The sequence below is a fragment of the Aphelocoma coerulescens genome, unplaced genomic scaffold (genome assembly GCF_041296385.1).
Source record: "Aphelocoma coerulescens isolate FSJ_1873_10779 unplaced genomic scaffold, UR_Acoe_1.0 HiC_scaffold_307, whole genome shotgun sequence".
In the NCBI taxonomy this organism is placed as follows: domain Eukaryota; kingdom Metazoa; phylum Chordata; class Aves; order Passeriformes; family Corvidae; genus Aphelocoma; species Aphelocoma coerulescens.
Genome location: NW_027183651.1, coordinates 69936 through 93446, shown reverse-complemented (window position 1 = coordinate 93446; position 23511 = coordinate 69936). Strand labels below are relative to the sequence as shown.

General features: G+C 67.8%; 5 protein-coding genes and 2 non-coding genes across 8 annotated transcripts; 6 read left to right on the top strand and 1 right to left on the bottom strand.

Moving 5' to 3' along the window:
• The first annotated feature begins 626 nt into the window (after positions 1 to 626).
• On the top strand, positions 627 to 3986 carry KASH5 (KASH domain containing 5). The gene is given in 19 exon segments (XM_068999264.1): positions 627 to 766; positions 840 to 923; positions 1180 to 1268; positions 1271 to 1310; positions 1313 to 1458; positions 1460 to 1649; positions 1725 to 1799; positions 1887 to 2067; positions 2147 to 2196; positions 2277 to 2343; positions 2426 to 2566; positions 2644 to 2761; positions 2840 to 2890; positions 2965 to 3042; positions 3128 to 3184; positions 3282 to 3341; positions 3474 to 3538; positions 3626 to 3683; positions 3750 to 3986. Coding segments are annotated over 19 exon segments (1845 nt in total). The 5' UTR covers positions 627 to 708.
• Positions 3987 to 4071: 85 nt separating this feature from the next.
• On the bottom strand, positions 4072 to 12206 carry ALDH16A1 (aldehyde dehydrogenase 16 family member A1). The gene is given in 23 exon segments (XM_068999262.1): positions 4072 to 4160; positions 4163 to 4262; positions 4615 to 4794; positions 4796 to 4984; positions 5256 to 5399; positions 5528 to 5581; positions 5811 to 5912; positions 6937 to 7059; positions 7435 to 7612; positions 7710 to 7883; positions 7987 to 8064; positions 8344 to 8405; positions 8599 to 8692; positions 8764 to 8900; positions 8981 to 9085; positions 9391 to 9582; positions 9885 to 10040; positions 10126 to 10313; positions 10530 to 10607; positions 10682 to 10863; positions 11053 to 11179; positions 11532 to 11634; positions 12062 to 12206. Coding segments are annotated over 23 exon segments (2931 nt in total). The 5' UTR covers positions 12158 to 12206.
• Positions 12207 to 12306: 100 nt separating this feature from the next.
• Positions 12307 to 14903, top strand: PIH1D1 (PIH1 domain containing 1). 2 transcript variants are annotated; one of them, XM_068999252.1, is made up of 9 exons: positions 12307 to 12538; positions 12632 to 12695; positions 12774 to 12962; positions 13056 to 13117; positions 13193 to 13277; positions 13372 to 13465; positions 13543 to 13630; positions 14010 to 14186; positions 14291 to 14903. In XM_068999252.1, the coding sequence occupies exons 1-9, from the start codon at positions 12458 to 12460 to the stop codon at positions 14321 to 14323; spliced, it is 873 nt and encodes a 290-aa protein (XP_068855353.1). In that variant the 5' UTR covers positions 12307 to 12457; the 3' UTR covers positions 14324 to 14903. The 2 variants fall into 2 exon arrangements, with proteins under 2 accessions (XP_068855353.1, XP_068855352.1); XM_068999251.1 differs by having other exon boundaries at positions 12309 to 12538; positions 13543 to 13633.
• A 290-nt stretch (positions 14904 to 15193) lies between these two features.
• On the top strand, positions 15194 to 20616 carry SLC17A7 (solute carrier family 17 member 7). The gene is made up of 12 exons (XM_068999261.1): positions 15194 to 15226; positions 15919 to 16164; positions 16441 to 16559; positions 16651 to 16765; positions 17277 to 17364; positions 17873 to 17959; positions 18034 to 18173; positions 18459 to 18605; positions 19028 to 19160; positions 19388 to 19498; positions 19580 to 19707; positions 20299 to 20616. Exons 1-12 carry the CDS (start codon positions 15194 to 15196, stop codon positions 20578 to 20580), a joined length of 1629 nt encoding a protein of 542 aa, XP_068855362.1. The 3' UTR covers positions 20581 to 20616.
• Positions 20617 to 20998: 382 nt separating this feature from the next.
• On the top strand, positions 20999 to 23501 carry RPL13A (ribosomal protein L13a). Its single transcript, XM_068999271.1, has 8 exons — positions 20999 to 21074; positions 21291 to 21363; positions 21577 to 21642; positions 21987 to 22088; positions 22184 to 22269; positions 22634 to 22693; positions 22932 to 23054; positions 23386 to 23501. Exons 1-8 carry the CDS (start codon positions 21060 to 21062, stop codon positions 23470 to 23472), a joined length of 612 nt encoding a protein of 203 aa, XP_068855372.1. The 5' UTR covers positions 20999 to 21059; the 3' UTR covers positions 23473 to 23501.
• On the top strand, positions 21411 to 21489 carry LOC138101497 (small nucleolar RNA Z195/SNORD33/SNORD32 family). The gene has a single exon (XR_011147176.1). It is a non-coding gene; the product is annotated as a small nucleolar RNA Z195/SNORD33/SNORD32 family (small nucleolar RNA).
• LOC138101498 (small nucleolar RNA SNORD34) lies at positions 22470 to 22542 on the top strand. Its single transcript, XR_011147177.1, has one exon. It is a non-coding gene; the product is annotated as a small nucleolar RNA SNORD34 (small nucleolar RNA).
• Positions 23502 to 23511: the final 10 nt, after the last annotated feature.

The following is a 23511-nucleotide window of genomic DNA, read 5'->3' as shown; positions in this document are numbered from 1 at the left end:
GGGGGGGGGGGTGGCTGTGCCGCAACTTCCTGGGGCAACCGCGGGGCCACGTGGTGCTACCACATCCTGTGCCTGGGGAGCAGCAGCGGGGAGGGGGGGACCCCTCCGAGCTGCCCCGGTGCCGGGGAGGGGCTTGGGGGGAGGTCTGGCTGACCCTCACCTTCCCTGTTTATCCTGAAAGTATTTTGGGATCCTGCTGTTGCTCTTCGCTGCCCAGATCACAGTGGCCATCATCGTCTACACGCAGCGTGCCGCTGTGAGTGCAGGGGGGACCCCGGGGCTGGAGGGGACACCCCGGGGTCGGGATGTCCCCGTTTGAGGGACAAGACAGGGGGAGACCCTGCGGTCTTGGGACGATGCTGTGCTGATCCCCCTCCCCAGCTGGCTACAAAGGTGGCCACCTACGCGGAGGAGCTGATCCGGGGGTACCCCACCCAGGGACCACCTGGGGACCCCCATGAGAGTTGGGACGCTGTCCAGCAGCAGGTGAGACCCCCCAAAACGACCCCCAGAGCCGCCCCACGGCCACCCCACTGACCCCTGCCCCCCCTCCCCCCAGCTCGGCTGCTGTGGCTGGAAAGGACCCCAGGACTGGGACCACCACGATGACGCCACCAGGGACGGCACCAGGGACGAGGACAGGGCCATCGAGGACAGGGCCATCGCCTGCTCCTGCCTCAGGGCACCCAACAGCACCCGCGAGACCCCATGGGTGCTCCCTCACGGCCACTGCCCCGTGGCCGCCCCCCAGGACATCTTCCCCAGGGTGAGGCACGGGGGAATCGGGGTGTCCTGGAGCTCTGGGAGGGGCTCCAAGTAACCCCCATGTGTCACGCCAGGGCTGCAAGGAGAGGGTCCAGACCTGGCTGGCCGGAAACCTGGTCACCATCGTGGGGGTTTGCATAGGCATCGGCCTGGGGGAGGTAGGAGGGATGCCCTGGGGTGGGGGGCTGAGCTGGGGAGGGGCTGGGGATGGCCGGGAGGCTGTGGGACCATAGGGTGGGTGGGCTGGGGAGCAGCTGGGGGGCCAGGGAGGGTTCAGGGGATGGTCTATGGGGAACCGGGGGGTTGGTGGGGATTCAGGGTGGGCAGAAGGGTCCGTGGGGATTCAGGGTGGCCGGGAGGGGGGTCAGGGATGCGGGTGGGTCCGGGAGGGCTGATCCTGCTCTCTGCTCCCAGCTTTCCCTGCTGATGCTGTCGATGTTCCTGGTCCGGAACCTGGACTCCCACTACGAGAAGCTGCTGCGGGGACTCTGAGGGGGCCGGGGCGGGGTGGGGGGGAAGGGCGGGGGGGGTTTGTCCTTCAATAAAAGCCGTTGGGAAGCAGCGGAACCGAGACGGGACAGGGACGGGATCGGGAGGGGACCGAGAACGCGCGTGGAGCAGCGCCGGCCCCGCCCCTTCCCACTGGCCACGCCCCCTTTTCGCTGGGCGGGAAATGCTCGCGCGAGGCCCCGCCCCTTTCCTCCGCTGTGAGGCGATTCCCGCCCCCCCCACCGGCTCCCCCTCAGCCCCACGACGCCCCCGGGATCCCCCCAGAAACCCCCGACCCTCGGCTGTGCCCCGTCGCAGCGGCGACATCGGAGCACCCCCGAACACGATGGCTGCGGAGGGGCCCTGCGCCCCGAGCGCCGTCATCCCCCTGCCAGGTGCAGGGACCACGAGGGACGGGGCGGGGGGTGAGGCGCCGAGCCCCTCCATAACCCATGTCCCCCCCCCCTCAGCCCCTTCCGAGAGCGGCTGCTCGGACGAGTTTGCCCTGGACTGCACCTTCGCTGCCTGCGACCCGGAGCGCACAGGTAGCCAAACCCCCTGCGGCCGTGGTGGCCACGGCCAAACTCCCCTGGGATGGTCACCATCGTGCCTGACCCCTCCGTCCGCCCCAGGGATGGTGCAGCCGCAGCGGGTGGTCGAGTATGTGGCGGCGATGACGGGGCACAGTGGGCACGATGGGCGGCTGCGGGCACTGCGGCGGGCGCTGGACCCTGCGGCCGCGGGCACGGCACTGGACTGGACCCGATTCCGCACGGCCATGGGCGCCTGGATCGCAGCATGCAGGCAGGATGGGTCAGTGCTGAGGGATGGGGCAGTGCCTGGGGCAGGCTGGACTGGTCAGTGGCGCTGACCCATGGCTCGGTCCATGCAGGGCCGAGGAGCAGGACGTGGCGGCTGGCGACACTGGACCAATGCCGGCGGGTGGGTGTTGGCACAGGAAAAGGGAGTCACTGTGGCCCCAATGGGGACACAAGTACAGGCCCCTGTGTCCCATCCTGCAGAGGATGACGGGGACACATCCCCAGGAGCCGCCCAGCTCCAGGGTGACAACACGGACATCACTGCCCCGTAAGTGCCCGCTGCGGGGACACCCCGCCATCCCTGGCCGTGCTCCCAGGAGCACCCCAGGACCAGTGGCACTCCCCGGCAGCGCCGAGGCCGCGGGGCTGCGGAGCCGTGCCCGGCAGCTGGCGGCTCAGAACACCAAACTGCAGCGGGATGCCGAGCTGGCCGAGGAGCTCAACGCCCGCCTGGCCGAGGAGACCGCGCAGCTCCAGGCGCAGCTGCGAAGGTGCTCCCGAGGGGCTCCCGGGGATGGGGTCTGGTTCGGCATCCTGGGAATGCTGAAACGCCGTTTGGCCCTGGCAGCAGCCGGCAAGCGCTAGAGCAGGCCAGGGTGGCCACTGAGGAGCTGGAGGACGTGAAGGCCGTGGTGAAGCGGCTGGAGGAGGAGAACGCCGAGCTCCGGCGGCAGGCACGGCACGCGGTGAGAGGCTCGGCCGAGGTGCCACGCGGCGTCACCTGTGGTGTCACGCAATGCCCCTCACGGCCATGCCCTCCCCAGGAGAAGGAGCAGCGCAGCCTGTGCTCGCGGGCCGAGGGTCTACAGGAGGAGGTGAGCCTGGCGCCGGGGGCTGCCCCGGTGGGGCAGTGCCACGGGGAACCCCAGCCCCATTTCACCCCTGGCAGAACCAGCGGCTCCTCGCCGAGGGCCAGGGACTGCGGGAGCAGATCCAGGTGCAGGCAGCGCGGATGGCCAACCTGGAGGTGAGCACAGTGGCCATGGTGAGTGGTGCTGGGGGCTGTGTCAGACAGTGACAAGGAGTGTCCCTGTCTCCATACTTCTACCCAGGCCCAGCTCTGCCGTGGCACTGCCCTGCTCTCCGCCCGGGACGCAGCTCTTGCCCAGGTGAGCGCTGCCCAGTGACACTGCCACCTCCTCAGCTGTCACCAGGGCCACCCCCGGCCCTCTCCCATGGCCCCTCATGTCCAGCCCTGTCCCGCAGGCGGGGCAGCGGGTGCAGGAGCTCACAGCGGGACTGGAGGAGTATGAGCGGGTGGTGCAGGTACGGCACGGCTGGCCTTGGTGTGAGCCCAGAGAGCGGCTGCAGAGCCCCTGAGCCACAGCACAGCCCCACGGTGGCTACCCTCTCTGTGGGGGTCAAGGGCAGAGGGTGACAACCCCCTTGTCCCCCCAGGAGCTGCGGCTGGAGACGACGCAGATGCGGCAGCAGCTGGGCCGGCTGCGGGACGCCTGGGCCATGTAGGAGAGGCACATGGATGGAGGGGCGTCCTCGGGACACTCCAGAGCCCTCCCCTCTCCATCCTCACCCTCCTGTCCCTCCCACAGGCGCCCGTGGTGCCCACGCAGCCAGCTGGATGTCCATGCCACGGCGGCAGCGAGCCAGGTAAGGGTGGGATCAGGTGAGACCCTGCAGGGTCTTCTCAGCTACTGACCCAGAGGCTCTGCCCAGCGGACGGGGGACACGGAGGAGGAGGAGGACACCGGGACGGTGCTGTCTGGAGGAAGAGGCCTGGCGGGGAGCGACGAGGAGGTGGCCGAGGCGGTGGCCTCGCAGGTGCCATTGTCATCATGGGCACCGTTGTCGCCGTGGGCTCTGGCGCTGCTGGCGCTGCTGGGCCTGCTCTACCTCCTGCCCCGCCAGTGGCCCCAGCCCCAGCTGCGCTACCGGAGCCCCCCACCCCTCTGAGCCCCCCCCCCCCCCCCCCCCCCCCAAGTAAAGGCCAGTTGAGCACTGCTGCATCACCCTGGTCCGTACCAGTTCCCTCAAACACTCATCCCAGTCCACCCAGTTCCTCCCAGAGCAGGGTCACAGTCAGGGTGTCCACATTAGCTTTATGGGCACTGCGGAGGCCAGGCCGGGCCCCCCGTCTCTCTGTGGCTCCAGGAGATCCCGGTGTGGCCCCCAAGGGCTTCCAGCAGGGAACTGGGGCATCCCAGTCTCTGACCAGTGGTTCAGGCCAGCCTGGACAGGGGCAGAAGGTGAGGACCTGATGGTCCAGGGGCCTCCCCTGGCCCTGCTCAGGACATTCCCAGTGATCCCAGTATCCAGGAGCCCTCCCAGTACCTGTGTTTGTCCCCAGGTACCGCTCAGCCACTCAGGTCCCGTCCTGCTCTGACGTCGGGGGTGCCTGTGAGGGCTGGGGGGGGCTGAGGGGAAGGACCTCCCAGTGCTCCCCAGTGCTCCCAGTGTCCTCAGCCCTCCCAGTGACCCCAGGACAGCCCACACCCGCAGCATCCCCAGTGTCCCCAACACGCAAAGCCCCCCCGGTGCCCCCAAGACAGCCATCCCCCAAAGTGCCCTCCAGTGGCCCCACCTGGGCACAGGGTCTCCTCCACAGCATCCAGGCTGCCGCCGCCAGGCCCAGGGCCCCCCCGACTCCCCCCAGCAGCACCAGCCCGTGTCCAGCAGGGCTGGGGGGTCCCTGCCTGGCCCCCAGGGTCCCCTCGTGCCGCACGGCCAGGCTAGTCAGCGCTGGGCCTGGGGGGAGATGGGGGGTCAGCAGCTGCCCTGGAGGGGTCCTGGGGGTCTCTCGGGGATCCCGGGGGGCTACCTGGCTGGCAGCGCAGGTGGGCGCAGCCAGGGAAGTGGGGGGGTCTCCCTTGCAGCCCCCCCAGGTGCTGCACCAGGGTCTCCAGCAGCTGCGACACGTTCACCATCTCCAGCCGGACACAGCCCTGGGGGTCCTGGGGGGTGTCACAGGGGCCCGCCAGGGGGACCCCAGACCCCTTCTGAAACCCCAGAAATGCCCCCGAGCTCCCGCTTGGGAGTCCCCTCCCAAGACCCTCAGAGTTACCCTGGACACCTCAGGGAGCCCCCCAGACCCCTGCAGGGTCTCTAGAGCCCCTCAAGACCTTCAGCCTCACCTTGGTCTCCCCAGGACCACCCCATAACCACCTACCCTGAGCCTCCCAACCCCCCCACCCCCCTCGGGGCCCCCCAGGGACCCCCACCCACCTGGATGTGACACTCAGCCACGAAGTGGAGCTGGGCAAGGAGGGTCCTGAGCAGGGGGGCCAAGTCCTTCCCCGCCACCCCCAACATTCGCTGCAGAGCCACTGCCCCAAAGTGCACCCCCCAGAGATCAGAGCAGCCACTGTCCTGGGGAGGGTGGGGGAGTTCGGAATTTGGGGGGACACAGGCCAGGGGTTGGAGAAGTCAGGGGGTGCAGGAAGAGGGGGGATTTGGGGGACACACGTGGGATTCGGAGGGGGGGGTGTCTCGCTCACCGGCTCCAGGTTGCTGGGCATCGCCACGGGGTAGTCGAGGAGCAGCCAGGGAGTCTGTGGGAGGGGTCAGGGGGTCCCCAAAAACAGCCCAGAGGGCTGAGGGGGGCGCTCAGGGGGTCCCCAACGACCCTTTGGGGGTGAGTGGGTGCAGTCAGGAGGTCTTTTCGACACAGGGTGGGGCCTTCCCTGGGGAGTGAGGGGGGCCGGAGGGGCGCAGGGGAATCCTCTGGGTCTCAGGGGGATTCCGGAAGTTGGGGGGGTGCCGGGGGGGGCGGGGTCTCACCAGGTTATTGAGGTGGGCGCGGAAGGTGCTGCTGACGGGGTTGAAGGCGAAGGAGCAGCAGCTGCCGGGGGCGGGCGCGGCCAGAAGGAGCAGGAGCGGCACCTGGTGGGGGGGGGGCACCAGGGGGGCTCTGGGCGTCCCGAGCGGCTCTCACGGGGGTCCCGGAGGGGCGGGGGGGTGGGTCCCCACTTACCAGAGCAGAGCTGGGAGGGGGCGAGTCCATGGCGCTGCCGAGCGAAGGGCGGCGCACGGGGACCCCTGATCGCTCCCGGAGCCACCCCCGGGACCCCCCCCCGGGACCACTCGGGCCGCGGCGGAGCCGCCGCCGAAAGCGAAAGCGGGACCGAGCCGGGAGGGGGCCCAGGAAACCCGAGGGGGCAGCAGGACGTCCTGAGCCTCCCCCTCCCTCCCTCCCTCCCTCCCTGCGGACCCCCGGCCGCCCCCTTCTCACCCCAGGGACCCCCTCCCCAATCCCACGGGTGGCTCCGGCGCTCGGGACCTCCCGCCTGGTCCCGAAGAGCTTGGAGCGCCGCTGCCCCGAGTGAGGGAGGGGGACCCGGGCGTCCGGACACGTGCGGGGGCGGGGCACCCCCAAAATATTCCCGCCACCCCGCCCCGAGACCTCCGGCACCCCCCCCAAAAACAGAAACACGACGGTGGCTGCGGTCGGAGCGGTTTATTGGGGTGGGGGTCGCGGGTTGGGGGCACAGTGTGAGGTCTGAAATCCCCGCAGGTTTGGGGCGTTCTGGGGGGGTCTCAGGGACCCCCTCCCGGCAGCCACAGACAGTGGGGGCGGGTGCAGCGCAGCTCCAGCTCCCGCTCGGCGCCGGGAGGGGGGTCCTGCCCCCCAGCCCCCAGGAGTCCCGCGGGGACCCCCCAAACGCGGGGGACACTCACGGCAGAGGCCCAGTCGCAGTCCTGGGTGGGGGGGGGACACAAGAAGGGACAGCTGGGGACAGCTGGGGTGATGCCCGACCCCACCCCAAATCCCCACCCCACCACTGCGGCCATCCCACGGCTTGGGACCCCCAAAATGCCACAGAGATCCCCCCCAGGTATCGCTGCCCACCCTCCTCATGTCCCCACATTCTGTTCCCCCACCATGCAGCCCCCTTCCCTCACTCACCGCGTCCGTCCCACAGAGCCACAGCCCGTCCGGGCGCTGTCGTGCCAGGCGCGATCCGGACCCCCGGGAATTCCCGGGAAGCACCATCAGGGCCCCCCCCGGGAGCCCCGCGGCCACCAGAGCCTGGGGACACACGGGAAGGGGGCAGTGTCACCGGGGGGGGGGGGTCCAGGGGTGATGGGAAGGGACATGGGGGGTCCTGCAAGGGTTCGGGGGGCATACGCGGGGTGGCAGGGGGCACATAGGGAGTCCTGGAGGACACATGTGGGACACACGGGGGCTCCCGGGGGTCGCGCGGGGGGGCACATAGGGGCTTTATCAAGGGGTACATGTGGGGGGGTCACAGGGAGGCACCCGGAGGTCCCGGTGGGTTGCAATGGGGAGGTCACACAGAGGGGTCGCCCGGGTGTTCCTAGGGAGTCACAGGTGTCACCCGGGGGTCCCGGGGGGAGGTCGCGGGGGGGGGGGGGGGGAAGGGGGGGTCCCGGAGTTCCGCACCTTCCGTAGCCGCTGGACGGGACCGGCGCCGCCAGGGGGCGCCGCCACCACGACGCAGTTTCCGAGCGCGAGCGCCGGGGGGAGGAGCTCCGGCGGGAGGGGGCGGGGCCAGCCCCAGGCCACGCCCACCACGCCCAGCGGCCTGCGCGTCACCAGCGCGCGCCCCCCCGGGCACCTCCTGCAGCGGGACCGACCACGCCCACTCAGATGCCACGCCCCCTCTGGCCACACCCGCTTACGCACCGCCCCCTCCACCCCTCTTGACCACGCCCACCTGCACGGCCCCGCCCCCGCGCTCCGCGCGCGCCGCCCAGCGCAGCAGCGCCCTCCGCAGGCTCCCGTCGGTGTCGCCGCTGCCGCCGTCCTTGGGGGTCCCCTGTCGCCCCCCCAGCGCGGCCGCCGCCCCCCGCAGCACCCGGGCCCGACACGCCCCCGGCAGCCGCCCCCACCTGCGGGAGCCGGGGGCGTTGGGGACCGAGCCCCCCCTCTCCAAGGGGGGTCCCATCGTCGGGGACACCCCTGAAGGGGCGGCCCCCCACCCCGGTCACTCACCCCGGGGCGGCCCCGCGGGCCGCGGCCACGGCCTGAGCCAGGTCGGGATCGCCGGGGTCATCCGCGGTCACCAGCGGGCTGGGACAGGGACAGGGGGTCAAAGAAGGGGAGGACACCGGGGGATGCCTCTTAAGGCATCAGCGGCACCCCTTGGAGAGGGAGAATTGGGGTCCTGAGGGGGGTATGGGACCCCCTGGGAGGATGGGATGGGGCCACCCGCGGGGGGGGGGGGGGAGAAGGAGGTCCTGGGGGGGGTTAAACGTCACAGTGGGGTCCCCATGTCGGAGTTTTCATCCTGGGACCCCCTAATTTGGGGTCTCCATCCTGGGGAGGGGTCCCCATCCCATCAGGAGATACCTGAGCGGCTCATCCACCTCGGGGGGCTGCTCCCAGGGGGGGCACCCGAACTCTCGCAGTGCCTGGAGGGAGCGCAGGAGGTGCTCAGCCCACCTGCAATGGCACCGGACCCCACCAAACCACCCCAGGGACCCCCAAAACCCACCCCATTCCCTGCAAAACCACTCAGGATCCCCCCCCAGGAAACCTCCACATTCCTCCAGCATCCCCCAAACCCCCCTTTGACCCCTCCCAGACCACCCAGGACCCCGCCACCTCATCCAGGTCAGTGTCCATGGCCCCCCCAGCGCAGCCCCCGCTGGGGTCCAACAGGTCCAGGGCGTTGAGCCACACCAGCCCCTGGGGCAGCCTGGGGAGGGGTCAGCGGTCAGCGGTCAGCGGTCACTGCAGGGCTCAGGGCTCAGGGGGGCTGGTGGTCACCTGTCTGCAGTGTCCAAGGCCACAGTGATGTCCTGGGCCCAGACGGCGGCAGCCACAGTTTGGGGCAGCGCCGAGGCCACAGCCACGGCCTCGTTGGGACTGCGCACGGGCAGCAGCACCAGCAGCGGCCCTGGGGCCTAGCAGAGCAGGGGACACTCAGGGGACACCCAGGGGACCCCAAAAGGCACCCCTGAGGGTCCCCCCCGGGGTCACCCACCGGCTCCCGCAGGCAGCACGAGGTCAGGGCTGCCCCCGAGATCAGCGTGGGGGGATAGAAACGGTGCCCCCCCTCCGGCAGCGGCGGCAGCGGCACCTGGAAAATCTGGGGGGGAAAAAACGGGGTCCCAACCAGCAGTCCCCAACCAGTGGGGACCCTGACAGCGCCACCCGGGGCACCCCCAAACTGCCCCCAAGGGAACCCCAATGCCCAGGACCCCCCAAATTTCCCCCCAGGGGACCCCTCAAACCCTACCCTAAGGGACCCCAACGTCCAGGAACTCTCAAATTCAACTCCAACGTCCAGAAACCCGCGAACACCCTGTGCCCCTCCCCACCGTCCCACCCCCCCCGCGTCACCCCAATGTCCCCACACCCACCTCACCCTGACCCCCTTTGAGACCCCCTCACCTGCGCCCCCTCTTCATGCGCCTCCTGCACCACCCCCTCGGGCGGGGGGGTCCCGGGGGGCAGCGGCCCCACCTCGGTTTTGGGGTCCAGGGGGTCTCCAACGCGCAGGGCCCCGAGCCGGGCCCGGAGCCGCCGCTCCAGCGCCGCCGCCACCGCGTCCTGGGCCAGCACCACGCAGCCCCCCCACGGGAACTGGGGACACGGTGGGGGGGATGTCAGGGTGGCCTGGGACACTACCAAGAAACTCCCCAAAAAAAGCAAAAACCCCTCGAAAAGTTTGCAAAAAACCCCCCTCAATCCCCACAAAAACCTTGCCAAAACTCCCTGAAACCCCCCCAAAAAACCCAAAAACCCTCAGAAAAACCTCCACAAAACCCCCCTGTAACCTCTTCAAAAAGCCCCAAAAATCCCGAAAAACCCCCTGAAACCCCCTGAAAGGCCCCTCAAAAACCCCAAACACCCCCCAGGACCCCCCGGGCCCCCCCAGCCCCCACCAGTGCAGGGGGAGTGGCAGCGGTGGCGGCGATGGCAGCAGCAGCGCTGTCCAGGTCGGCCGAGTCCAGCACGATGACCACGACACGGCCACCACGGGGACCACCCAGGCGCGGCCCTCGGCATGGGGACCCCCAGACCAGTGCCTGCAGCTCCTCCTGGGGACAGGGACAGTGCTGGGGACCCCCGAATTGGGGATACACCCCGCTGTTGTCACCTCCTACCATGGTGACGCCGCCATACCTGTGGTGCTCCCAGGAAGGTGACAGAAGTGACCTCAGGGTGGGCACGCAAGGCCTGGCACAGCCCCGGGGGTCCGGCCAGGACGTTGAGGACCCCGGGGGGCAGCACTGCCCCCTCCCCGCTCAGTTCCCCCAGCAGCAGCAGTGGAGGGGCAGCGGCCGGAGAGGACAGTACCAGGGCCGTGTTCCCTGCGGAGACAGCCCGAACGTGGCTGGGACACCCCAAAACGATGCTGGGAAACCCCAAAATGCAACTGAGACACCCCAAAGACACCCCAGAGGAACATTCGGGAGCCCCCCAGACCTGGATCCCCCCTTGTCCCCTGGATCTCCCCCTTCTTCCCTGGGTCCCTAGTTGTCCCCAAGGTCCCCAAACCGTCCCCAAGGTCCCCAGCCACCGCTCACCCATGGCGAGGAGTGGCCCCAGTTTCCAGAGCAGCGCTGACAGCGAGCAGGGACCTGCCAGGACCACGGCCACCACCCCTGGGGAGGACACGCAGGGGGTCAGGAGACACGGGCAAGGCACAGGGGACACTGCGGGGACAGTGGCCACTCACCCAGTGGGGTCCAGCCCTCCAGGCCAGGGGGGCCGAGCTGGGCCCCCCCTGCGGGCACCTGAAGCAGCCGCAGCCCCAGGTCCAGGTCAGCCCCGAGGGTCCGGCAGAGCGGTCGCCCTCCGGCCAGGGCCAGCAGGGCCCCCATTGTCCCCCTGCGGTCACTGTCCAGCGTGGTGGCCAGCCTGGGGGGCAGCAGGAACATGGGGTGGTCAGGGGGACAATGGGGGGACACTGGGGGACATTGGGGAGGGGCTTGGGGTCACCCGGGGTCACCTGGGGATGGGGAGAACAGCAAAAGGTCAAAGGTCACCCGAGGGGCACAGAGAAGGTCACGTGGGGTCAGGGGGTCACGGGGTCAGGGGGTCACTCACCGGGCCAGGCGCTGCCCCCGCTCGGGCCCCCCCAGCCCTGCCCAGGCCTCGGCTGCCGCCGCCGCCGCCGCCACAGCCGCGGCCAGGTCCGAGCTGTCCCCCGCCGGCACCACAGCCGCCGTCCGGCCTGGGGATGGACAGGCCACTGATGGCCATCCCCACCCCAAGCCCTGACCCCCAATCCATGGCTCTGATCCCAAAGCCTGACCCCGGAGCAGGGTCCTGACCCCAAATCCATGGCCCTGACCCGATCCTTGACCCCAATCACTAATCCCTGACCCTGGTCTGGACCAGTAACCCCAAATCTATGACCTTGACCTTTGACCCCCAACCCCGCCCCTGACCCTGACCCCCAATCAGTGACCCTGCCCTTAACCCCTGACCCCCAACACTGGCCTGACCTCACCCCATAACCCTTGATCCCAATCCGTGACCCTCAACCCCAACCCCTGACCCCAGCCCCTGTCTCCTCCCCGTACCCGTGGCGGCCTCCTGGCACTCCAGGCTCATCCTTCCCGGTGGCTTCAGCCACGTTCCGGCCACGAAGTGTCCGAGGCTGCGGCCGTGGGACTCCAGCCACGCCTGGGGGGGGGGGGACGACGACACCCCTGGGACCCCCTAGCCCCAGCAAAGCCTCCCCCATCCCCCCAAATGACCTTGGGGCCATGGGGGGACTTTGACCCGGACACACCCCGAGGGACCCTGGGCTCCGCCCGTGACCCCTCCAGCTCCAGGAACCCCCCAGGACCCCACAGTGTCCCCACAGTGTCCCCACAGTGCCCCCCAGGACACCCCCATCGTCACGGGACCCTCAAAACCCGTCCCAGTTCCCCCCCAGATGCTTCTCCCAGCCTCCTTATTTCCCTCAGGAGCCCCTCAGACCCCTCCCAGTTCCCCAGGAGCCCCCCAAGAGCCCCTCAAGAGCCCCCCAAGATCCTCAGGGCCCCCCACAGGACTCCCAGGGTCCCCCCCAGGGCCCACCCACGGGGACCCCCAGGTCCCCCCTCACTTCTCCCGGGTTGATCCCGGCGGGGATCGGTCCCTCCTCCATCGTGGCGAAGATTTTGGCGACCGGGGCAGCCCCGAGGGCCACCAGAGCCGCCATCACCGCCGAGGGGCCAACGAGACGGGGCGGGACCGGCCAGAGCCGTTCCCGGGACTACCGAGACGGAGCGGAAGCGGCCAGAGCGTCCCCGCGTAACCACGGAGACGGGCCCCTCCGGGAGAGGAAGTGACGGAACGCAAAGAAGCGGCGGCCGCGGTCAGGGCGGCTCCGGGGGTCACTCGGGGGGGGGTCCCTGGGGGTTTCCAGGGAGGGTCCCTGGGGTCTCGGTCCATCCCGGGCCGGGAGTCGTGGTGTTTTTCCCCCCTCCCCGGATTCTCCCCCATCCCGGTCCCCCAGGCCATGGCGGACCCGTCGCTGCTCTCGACCGAGCTGGAGGCGGACGAGGAGGAGGAGGCGGCGCTGCGGCGGCTCCTGCTGCAGGTGGGTCCCAGGAGGGGATCCCGATCCCGATCCCGATCCCGATCCCGATCCCGATCCCGATCCCGGCTCTGAACCCCCCTCTCATCCCCGCAGGTGACCCCGGACCCTGAGGAGCCCCCGCGCCCCGGCCCCGCCCGCGCCGTCACCCCGCAGCCGGGTAAGGGGAGGCTCCGGTGGGTTTTGGGGAGGGCTCGGGGCGGTCCCCGCCGCCCCCCAACCCCGTGTCCACCCCCAGGGCTGTGCGTGAAGACCCGCGCGGGTGGGAACAAAGTGTTCGTCAACGTCTGTCACTCGCCCGAGGTGCCGCCGCCGCCCCCCGTGTCCCCCCCGGGCCTCCAGAGGCTCCTGCGGGAGCCCCCCGGCCCCGACGGCGGCTTCAGGATCCCCATGAGCCTCGGGGAGCCACACGCCGAGCTAGACCGAGGTCAGAGACCCCAGAAATTGTCCCCAAATCCCCCCTTCCCCTGGCAACCCTCGCAAACCCCAAATTCTCTTGAAATCTCTCCCAATCCCGCAGGAGGCCGTGGCTGCACCGCCTATGACGTGGTGGTGAATTCGGGATTCTTCAGGACGCTGCAGGTGAGGGTGGGGATGGGGGAATTGGGGTCTCGGGGAGGTTTTGCGGGCCTCTGACCCCCACCCCGGCGCCCCCAGGCCGATCCTTTGTACCTCGAGTTCTTCCTGACCGTGGCCATGGAGGGGCTGTCGGAGAAGTACGGCGTGGAACTGGAGCTCACTGGTGAGTCTGGAGAGCACTGGGAGGGCTTAGGTGGGGCTGGGGGGGGGTCTGCCCCTCCCCTTGGCCCCCCTGTGACCCCCCTGTGCCCCCCCAGGCTGGCGGGTGCTGCAGAACCGGAAATTCCTGGGCTCTATCTCAGCCCAAAACATCCGGGCCCGGCCCCGGCCCCACATCCAGGAGCTCCCGGGGTGAGTGGGGACCCCTGGAGAGCCCTCCCCAAAGTCCCCAGGGCCCCCCCAGCCTGACTAGTGCCCCCCCCCCGCAGCCCCCCAGACCCCCCCCAGTTCGTGGTGGTCGCCGAGCCCTCGGCCCAGGACCCACAAGTGCTGCAGGCCCGGGTGCACCTGCCCCAGGTGGTGAGTGGAGGCAACTGGGAGGTACTGGGGGGAACTGGGAGTTGCTGGGGGGGCCCTGGGGGGTGGGGAGGGCGGTTCTCATCAACTTTCAGGGGCACTGGGGGTAACTGGGAGGTGCTGGGGGGGGTTCCCGTCATACTGAGTGGGCACTGGGGGGAACTGGGAGGCACTGGGTGGGCACTGGGGGGGTTCCCATCATGCTGGAGGGGGCACTGGGAGGTGCTGGGGTTGCGGTGGGAGGGGTTTCCCAGATCCTGGGGGCGGGGTTCAGAGGGCAATGGGGGCTCCCTTAAAGCCCAAAGGGGTGGGGGGAGGGGGGTTGGGGGTGCTGTGGGCGTGTCCTAATGCTGGCCCCGCCCCTCTCGGCCTCGCCCAGGACGGGGCGGGGTCTCTCTGGCTGGGGCTGAGCGAGGAGCGGCTGCTGCTGGTCCGCCCGCCGCCAGGGGGCGCCGCCGCGGGTCCGCCCGGCCGCCAGGGGGCGCTGCTGGAGCTGGGCCTGCCCCTGCCCGCGGACCCCGCGCGGTGCCGCGCGCGCTTCCGCCGTCGCTCCAAGGTAACCATGGCAACGGCGGGAGGGGGGGGGGGGGAGGGGGCAGGACGGGCCTTTTCCGGCCGCGGGACACGCCCCCCCCGCTGAGCACGTGGCGCCCCCTACAGGTTCTCACGGTGACGATGCCGCTACGGGTGTGAGGGGTGAGGGATCCATCCCGACCCCCCCCCACCACGGGACCCCCCCCTGAGAAGTCCCAGGATCGCTCTGGACCCTCCCCAGGATCATCCGGGACCCTCCTGGCCACCCCAGCCTGGGTTCATCCTGGACTTCCCCTCGGGGACCTCTTTCGGGTCCCCCGGGACACTCCTGAACCTCCTCCCAGGATCATCCTGGACCTCCCCAGGATGCTCCTGGACACCCCTAGGAGCCTCCTGGACCCCCCAGCCCAGGACGCTCCTGGACTTCCTCTCAGGGACCCCCTTCAGGAGCCTCTGACCTCTGGGGCCTTTCTTGGGACAGTTCTGACCCCCCCGAGGCCTCTCAGGGACCCTCCTCAGGACCCCCTAAACTCCTCCAGGAATGTTCGGGGATGCCCCCCACGACCCTCCTGGCCCTTCCACCCCGAGATTGTCTGAAACTTCCCCTTGGGCCCCCCCGATCCTCCCCAGGTCCCTCCTGGCCCCTCTTCCCACCCCTCCCCATCCCCTCGGACCACCCGCACTCCCCTCAGGACCCTCCCACCTCCTTTTTTGTGCAAAACCCCCCAATAAAAGTTAAACCCCAACCGCGTCCTGTCATTGGCTGAGGCCCCCCCGCGCCCCCCCCAGCCCACGCGGGGGGGGATTTGGGGGGGATTTAGGGCTGAGCAGGGGCCGGGGGGGCTCGGGGGGGACGTTCCCAGAGCTGCCCGGGAAGAGCCAAGAGGCCCCGGGAGCTGCTGGAGGAGTTGGGGGGCTGTGGGGAGGGGGGGGACACCCTTAGCTGTCCCCTGGGTGTCCCCAAGGGGGGGCAGAGGTGTCCTGGAGGGGTTCCTGGTGGTCACTCGGGTCATGGTGGCCTGAACCACCATGGAGTTCAACAAGGAGGAATTCCGGCGCCAGGTGGGGGCCGGGCTGGGCCGGCTGCACAGGTGAGACCCCAAATTTACAGGGGATGGGGACATTTGGGGTCGGGGGGGTGGGGGGGAGTCAGGGTTGAGGGGAGGGGGGGTGGTTGTGACTTTGTCACCGCTCTTGTGACAACAGTAAGAGCCCTGGGGGGGACTTGGGCATTTTGGGGGGAATTTGGGGGGTTTGGGGTGGTATTTGGGGCAGTTTGAGGGGAATGTGGGGGTTTTGACGGGGAATTTCGGGGTTTTGGGGGGGTTTTGGGGTGTGCTGCACACATGTTACCCCTCCCCCCGCCCAAGCCCACGCGTGTCCATGCCACGCGTGTCCCCGTCCCTGTCCTCGTCCCCTCCCCGGCGCCGCCGCCACCACGGGGGATTTAAGAGCCTTTAATCTGCTGCCACTGCTGGCGCGGGGGGGGATACGGGGGGACCTGGGGACATGGCGGGGGGGCAGGGAAAGGACATGCGGGACATCGGGGTGGGGCGTGGGGTGACCAGAGTGCCCCACTGTCCCTTCCAGGGTGACACGGAGAGCTCAGGGGGGTCCCGTGGGAGAAAAGGACACAGGGATGGGATGGGATGGGATGGGATGGGATGGGATGGGATGGGATGGGATGGGATGGGATGGGATGGGATGGGATGGGATGGGATGGGGGGACAGGGGGGACACTGGGGTGACCAGAGCCCCCCACGAACCCCTCGAGGTTCCTGGAGCGGCGCCAGGATGATCCCGAGAGCCTGGAGCTGAGCTCGGGGGGCGGAGTGACCCCGACGCCGCCGCGGCCGCCGGTGCTGGACTGCACGTTCTGCGGGCTGCCCCGGCGCTACGGGATCGCCATCCTGTGCGGGATCGGCTTCTGCATCAGCTTTGGCATCCGCTGCAACCTGGGCGTGGCCGTGGTCAGCATGGTCAACCCGGCCCACGGACAGGTACGGGGTCAGTAGGGTCAACACGGTCAGTGGAGGGCAGGAACAGGTGGGGGGTCAGTGGGATCAACCCTGCCCGCAGACACGTGGTCATATGGGAATAGTGGGGTCCAGCTATGGGGCCTGGGCAGGTAAAGGGTCAGCAGGGGACAACTGTGGGGTCACTGTGGGGCAGACAGCTCTGGGATGTCTGTGGGGTGGACACACCTGGACAAGAGTGTCCAGGGCACGTCCAGGCCATGTCCTGGACCCCACTGACCGCTCCCTGCCGTCCCCCAGCGCGCCCAGTTCAACTGGGACCCGGAGACAGTGGGGATGATCCACGGCTCCTTCTTTTGGGGTTACATCGTCACCCAGATCCCCGGCGGCTTCATCGCCCAGAAATTCGCTGCCAACAGGTCAGTGGTGGCCCTGAGGTGGCCCCAACGGGGGGGAGGTTGTGGCCCTAGGGTGGTCAGCGTCACCCCTGAGGGTCACTGTCCACCTCAGAGTGTTTGGGCTGGCCATCGTGTCCACCTCGGTGCTGAACATGCTGATCCCGTCGGCCGCACGCACCCACGTCGGCTGCGTCATCGCCGTGCGCGTCATGCAGGGGCTGGTCGAGGTCAGCACAGTTTTGGGGTATTTTTGGGGCGGTTTTGGGGGCTTAGGGAGGTTGCTGGGTGACTTTCAGGTGTTTTGGGGTGGTTTGGAGTGGTTTTGAGATGTTTGGGGATATTTTGGGGTATTTCATGTTGAGTTTGGGTCGTTTTAGGGTGGTTCTGGGGATTTTCAGGTGTCTTTGAGGTGCTTCAGGGTGTTTTTGCGTGTTTTCAGGTGGCTTTGGGTGGTTTTGGGGTGTTTTAGGGATATTCTGCAGTATTTTTGGGGTATTTTTGGAGCGTTTTGGGGTGGTTTAGGGTGTTCAGCAGATGAGGTTGGGGCGTGGTCATGCCCACACTCCCATTAACTAGGGCGTGGCCGGGGGGCGTGGCCAGGGTTTGGGTGTGGCCCTTGCTGCCCCTGGTCCGTGTTGGGCAGGGCAGGGCTGGGCTGGGTGTGACCCGGGGTGGGCGTGTCCAGCAGGGCGTGTCCCGGTGGGCGTGTCCCGCTCTGACCACGCCCCTTTTTGGCAGGGCGTGACCTACCCCGCCTGTCACGGCATCTGGAGCAAGTGGGCCCCGCCCCTGGAGCGGAGCCGCCTGGCCACCACGGCCTTCTGCGGTACTGGGGGCTACTGGGGGGCTACCAGGGGGGTCTAGGGGGCCACCGTGGCCTTCTGCGGTGCTGGGACCACCGGGGCATCTGGGGGGCTACTGGGGGGTCTGGGGGCTACCAGGGGCACGGGTCACCACTGACCCCTCGGACAGGGTCCTGCGCAGGGGCGGTGGTGGCCATGCCGCTGGCCGGAGGTGTCCGGGAATGTCCAGGGGTGTCCGGGGGTGTCCGGGAGTGTCCAGGGGTGTCCCTGGCTGTCCCTGGTGACCCCTGGACCCTCGGACAGGGTCCTACGCGGGGGCGGTGGTGGCCATGCCGCTGGCCGGGGGTGTCCAGGGGTGTCCGGGGGTGTCCGGGAGTGTCCAGGAGTGTCCCTGGTGACCACTGGCCCCTAGGACAGGGTCCTACGCGGGGGCGGTGGTGGCCACGCCACTGGCCGGGGGTGTCCGGGGGTGTCCGGGAGTGTCCGGGGGTGTCCCTGGCTGTCCCTGGTGACCGCTGGCCCCTCGGACAGGGTCCTACGCGGGGGCGGTGGTGGCCATGCCGCTGGCCGGCGTGCTGGTGCAGTACACGGGCTGGAGCTCCGTGTTCTACGTCTACGGTGAGACCCCCGACCCCCCCGGGACCCCCAGTGACCCCTCCGAGTTCTCCCAGTGACCCCAGTACCTCCCCCAGGCAGTTTTGGGGTGTTCTGGTACCTGTTTTGGGTGCTGGTGTCCTACGAGAGCCCCGCCCAGCACCCCACCATCTCCCCCGAGGAGCGCAAATACATCGAGGAGAGCATCGGCGAGAGCACGGGCAGCAACCCGCTACTGGTCAGACTGGGAGTGCTGGGAGGGGCTGGGAGGGGCACTGGGAGGCACCGGGGGGGTCACTGGGGGTCATGGGGGGCCAAGGGTCAGCAGGGGGTCACCAAAGGGTCATCGGGGGGTCACCAAAAGGTCACTATGGCCACCAAAGGGTCACTGTGGCCACCACTCTCGGGACCACCCAAGGTCCGACTGCTTCGTCCTGTAGGAACTGGGGCTGGAGCGGGGCCGGGAGCGGCGTGGGGGTCACTCCCGCTGGTCAGCTGGTCAGTGGTCACTCGCTGTCCGCAGCTGGCCACGCCCTGGCGCCACTTCTTCACCTCGATGCCCGTCTATGCCATCATCGTGGCCAACTTCTGCCGCAGCTGGACCTTCTACCTGCTGCTCATCAGCCAGCCCGCCTACTTCGAGGAGGTCTTTGGCTTCGAGATCAGCAAGGTGGGACCCAGAAACCCCATAAACACCCCAAAAATGCACACACAGAAGGAAAAAAAAAACAAAAAAAAACCCTCAAAAATACCCCAAAAAACCCCCACCAAAAATCCACCAAAAAAGCAAAATCACCCCTGAAAACCCAAAAAAAAATCCCTCAAAACCCTCCCCAAAAAACCCTCGAAAAACCCCCACAGCCTCCCCCAAAAAACCAAGCCCCCTAAAAACAATCTGAAGAAATCTCAAAAGCCTCCCTGAAAAACCCCCAAATGCCCCTGAGAAAAAACAACCCCCCCCAAAAAAACCCAAAAGCACCCCCAAAAACCCTCCAAAAACACCTCAAAAAACACCTTGAAAATGACAAAGAATAAAAAAAAAATCGCCCAAAAAAAAAAAAATCCCCAAAAATGCCCAAAACCCCTCCTCAGGTGGGGCTGCTGTCGGCGCTTCCACACCTGGTGATGACCATCGTGGTGCCCATCGGTGGCCAGATCGCCGATTACCTGCGCTCCCGGGGGCTGATGTCCACCACCAACGTCCGCAAGATGATGAACTGCGGTGGTCAGCGAGGGGACAGCAGGGGACGGGAGGGGACATCGGGGATGCTGGGGACGTTGGGGACAGGAGGGGACATCAGGAGTACCCAGGGAAGGGGCTTGGGGGCACTGTGGCGGGGATTGGAAGGGACTAAAGGGGACAGCGCAGCCCAGGGGACAGCGGGGTGGGACCGAGGGGACACGGGGTTTGGGGACACGGAGGTGACCGCGGGTGACAATGTCCCCCTTCAGGGTTCGGCATGGAGGCCACGCTGCTGCTGGTCGTGGGCTACTCACACTCGCGGGCAGTGGCCATCTCCTTTCTCGTGCTGGCCGTGGGCTTCAGTGGCTTCGCCATCTCCGGTGGGGACAGGGAACAGTGGGACAGGGGGTGGGGACAGCAGGGGACACGCGGGTGACACCCCTATCTCCCCCGATGTCCAGGGTTCAACGTGAACCACCTGGACATCGCCCCGCGCTACGCCAGCGTGCTGATGGGGCTGTCCAACGGCGTGGGGACACTGTCCGGCATGGTGTGTCCCCTCATCGTGGGGGCACTGACACGCCACAAGGTGAGGGGACATGGGGGACACTGTCCGGCATGGTGTGTCCCCTCATCGTGGGGGCGCTGACACGCCACAAGGTGAGGGGACAATGGGGGGGAACAGTGGGGGGGAACAATGGGGGCAGCAGGAGCCGGGGAGGGACAGTGAGACCGGGGGGGACACAGTGGGACCGGGGGGGACACAATGGGACCGGGGGGGACACAATGGGACCAGGGGGACAAAGTGGGACAGGGGGGGGACACAGCGGGACCGGGGGGGGACACAGTGGGACCGGGGTGGAACAGTAGCACCAGGAGGGGACACAGCGGGACCGGGGGGGAGGACACACGAATTTTGGGGGTCGCGCTGGCCGCCTGTCACTCACCGTACCCCTCGGCCCCGCCCACCAATCTTTCCCCGCCTCCCTTTCCCTTGGCCACGCCCCCGCCCCGTTCGCGCCGCTTTTCGCGGCTTTCCTTTGGCCACGCCCCCTTGTTTTCCCGCCCTCCCTTTGGCCACGCCTCCTCCCTTGACCACGCCCCCTTTCCCGTCCGCTCCCGCCCCTCGCCCGCGCTGATTGGCCGGCGCTGGGCGGGCGGCGGGCGCTGATTGGCTCAGACGCGCGAGGAGTGGCAGTGGGTGTTCCTGATCGCCGCGCTCGTGCACTACGGGGGCGTGGCCTTCTACGGCGCCTTCGCTTCCGGGGAGCCGCAGCCGTGGGCGGAGCCTCCGCGGGAGGAGGCGGAGCCTCTGGCGCCGGGGGGCGGGGCCAGCGACGAGGAGGAGGAGGAGGAGGAAGGCGAGGAAGATGGAGGAGGAGGGGTCGGACCCCCGGGAGGGCCCCCCGCGAGTTACGGGGCGACCGGCACCACGCCGGCCCCCGGGACCCCCCATGGGTGACCCCCAAAGACCACACTCCCCCCCAAGAGACGCCCCCCCAAGACCCCCAGGGACACACCGGGGAGCCCTCGCCCTCCTCCCGTTGCCCCAAGACCCCCGAAAGCCGGGCCCCCCGCTCCGCTGTACATATATAAATACAAGGATCGGCCGATCGAGAGTGTGGAGTGCTGTTCTGGGGGCACTGGGAGGGACGGGGAGGTCCGGCAGTGGGTCCTACGCATCCTGGAGGAGCACTGGGAGGTACTGGGGGGCACCGGAGGTGGCTCTGGGGACAATGGGGGACACTGGAGGGGACCCTGCGGGGCATTTCCCGCCCAAGAGCCCCCCCCACTTCCGGCCTCAATGGCTGCTCCTGGCGCCGCTCCTCGCTCTTCTCTGCGTAATGACGTCACTTCCGCCCCTGCCCTGGCCCCGCCGCCGGAAGCGTCGACCCCGCGGCGCGCAGGGGGCGGGGCCTCTTGGGCGAGCGGGCGGCGGCCATGGCGGAGCCGCGGGTGCGGCTCGCGGGGACCCGGGGCCGGTTTGGGGGCGGTTCGGCGGTCCCGGGCGGGCTCCGGAGGGGTCGGGGAAGGGCTTGAGCAGCGAAGGGGCTGCGGGGACCCGGGGGCGGGCGGCGGGAGGCGCGCGGAGCGGCGGCCACGTGGAGGCCCTGCGGTGCGGCCTAGCCCCGAGGAGGCGGAGAGGCTCACCCGGTGCTCCCGGTGCCGCAGGTTCTGGTGATCGACGGCCGCGGGCACCTCCTGGGCCGGCTGGCGGCGATCGTGGCCAAGCAGGTGCTGCTGGGTGAGTGCGGGAAAACACCGGGGATCCTCTGGGATAATCGGAGCCCCCCGTGCCGTGATGAGCCCATCCGGCTGTCGAGTTTGGCGACAATGAGAGCCGCCTCCATGCACTACCAGCTGAGCGCGGGGGATCTGAGGGGTCGGGAACTGGGAAAAACGGGGGAAACCCGGGGACAACGGGGCTCGGGCCCTGACCCGGCCCCGCTGTCCCCAGGCCGCCGCGTGGTCGTGGTTCGCTGCGAGGGCATCAACATCTCCGGGAACTTCTACCGCAACAAGCGTGAGTTGGGGGAAGATCCCGGGTTTTGGGGGGAAATCCCGGGGGTTTGGGGCGAATTCCGGCGTTTCTGGGCGGCAGGGAAGTTGTGGGAGGTTTCCAGAAGCTCCCCGGTTCTCGATGCACCCCCGAACCCCTTGTATTGAATTAAAACTTGGGGAATTAAATTAAATTAAAGCTCGGGGGATTTTAATTCCTTTTCCCAGTTCCAGGCGGCTCATACTTCCAGGACCCAGAGTTTTGCAGGGATTTATCCCTTTTCCCCATCCCACTAAAGTTCCCGATAATTCCCAAGCCTTTGAACTCCCATTTTTGAGGGATTTCAGCCCATTTTTTCCCAATTCCAGTGAAATTCCTGGCGTTCCTGCGGAAGAGGATGAACACCAACCCTTCCCGGGGCCCTTTCCACTTCCGAGCCCCCAGCAGGATCTTCTGGCGCACGGTCAGAGGTGAGAGGAGACCCCACAAAATTTCCCCCAGAATCTCCCCTGGAATTCCTGCCCGGAATTTTCCCGATCCCACTGGTTTTTTCTCCTTAATCCAGGGATGCTGCCCCACAAGACCAAACGGGGCCAGGCGGCCCTGGAGCGGCTCAAGGTGTTCGATGGGATCCCCCCGCCCTACGACAAGGTAGGGACCCCAAGTCTGGCCGTGGAATTCCCAAATTTACCCCAGAAGTCCCTCTCCAGGGTCCCCCAAATCCAGCCCTGGGATGCCCCCTAAATCCAGCCTTGGAATCTCCAAGTTTGCCCCCGGATTTGCCCTCCAGGATCCCCCAAATCCAAGCCTGGAATCCCCCAAATTCCCCTTCCAGGATCCCTCCCAAGCCCCGGTGTCGATGATGTCACTTTTACCTACATTGTTTGACTCTCCCTGAGAAAAACCCCAAATCCTGAGACGCCTGGGACCCCACAAAGCCCATAAAAACTCCTGGGAGACCCCCAAAGATTCCCTGGGGGACCCCAAAAGACCCTGAAATTCCCAAATTTCCCAGCGGAAGAGGATGGTTGTGCCGGCCGCCCTCAAAATCATCCGGCTCAAGCCCACACGCAAGGTGAGTTTGGGGAGGGTTTATGGGATTTGAGGGAGTTTTATTAAATTGGGGGGGGAATATGGGATTTTAGGGGGATTTGGGGGGGTTTTATGGGGGACTTTCTGGGGTTTTAGGGGTTATGGGATTTAGGGGGTTATAAGGGGGGTCGGGGGGCTCTGTGGGATTTTAGGGGGGTTTTATGGGGTTTAGGGTGTTCTGTGGGGTTTTGGGGCCCCACTGAGCTCCCAGTGCCCCCCAGTTTGCCGTGCTGGGCCGGCTGGCCCATGAGGTGGGCTGGAAGTACCGGGAGGTGACAGAGGCGCTGGAGGAGAAGAGGAAGGAGAAGGCGAAGCTGCGCTACAACAAGAAGAGGAAGATGATGGTGAGAAAATGGGGGAAAAATCCCAAAATTCCTCAGTGGTGGGGAGGGATGACCGTAAAATTAAAGGGCCCAAAACCAGGGAGGGAAAACCCCAGGATTTGGGTGTGGGACACCCCAAAAAATGAGGTGGAAAAGCCCTGAAAAACTGGGAAAAAAGCCCCAGCCTGGGGAGGTGAAACCCCGGTTTCTGTGGCACTTTGGGGGTGGGGGTGCTGGCAGGGAATTAGGGACCTCCTGATTTTTGCTGTTTTCTCGTGGGCTTTTGTTGTTGTTTTTCCCCCGTTTTTTCCCCTGATTGTTCCCAATATCTCCTAATTTTCCCGTTTTCCAGAGCCTGCGGCGCCGGGCCGAGCGCAGCGCGGAGGCGAAGGCGGCGCCGTTCACGGCGGTGCTGCGGCAGCACGGGCTCCTGCTCTAATAAACGCACTGGGAGCGACTGGGACGGTACTGGGAGCGT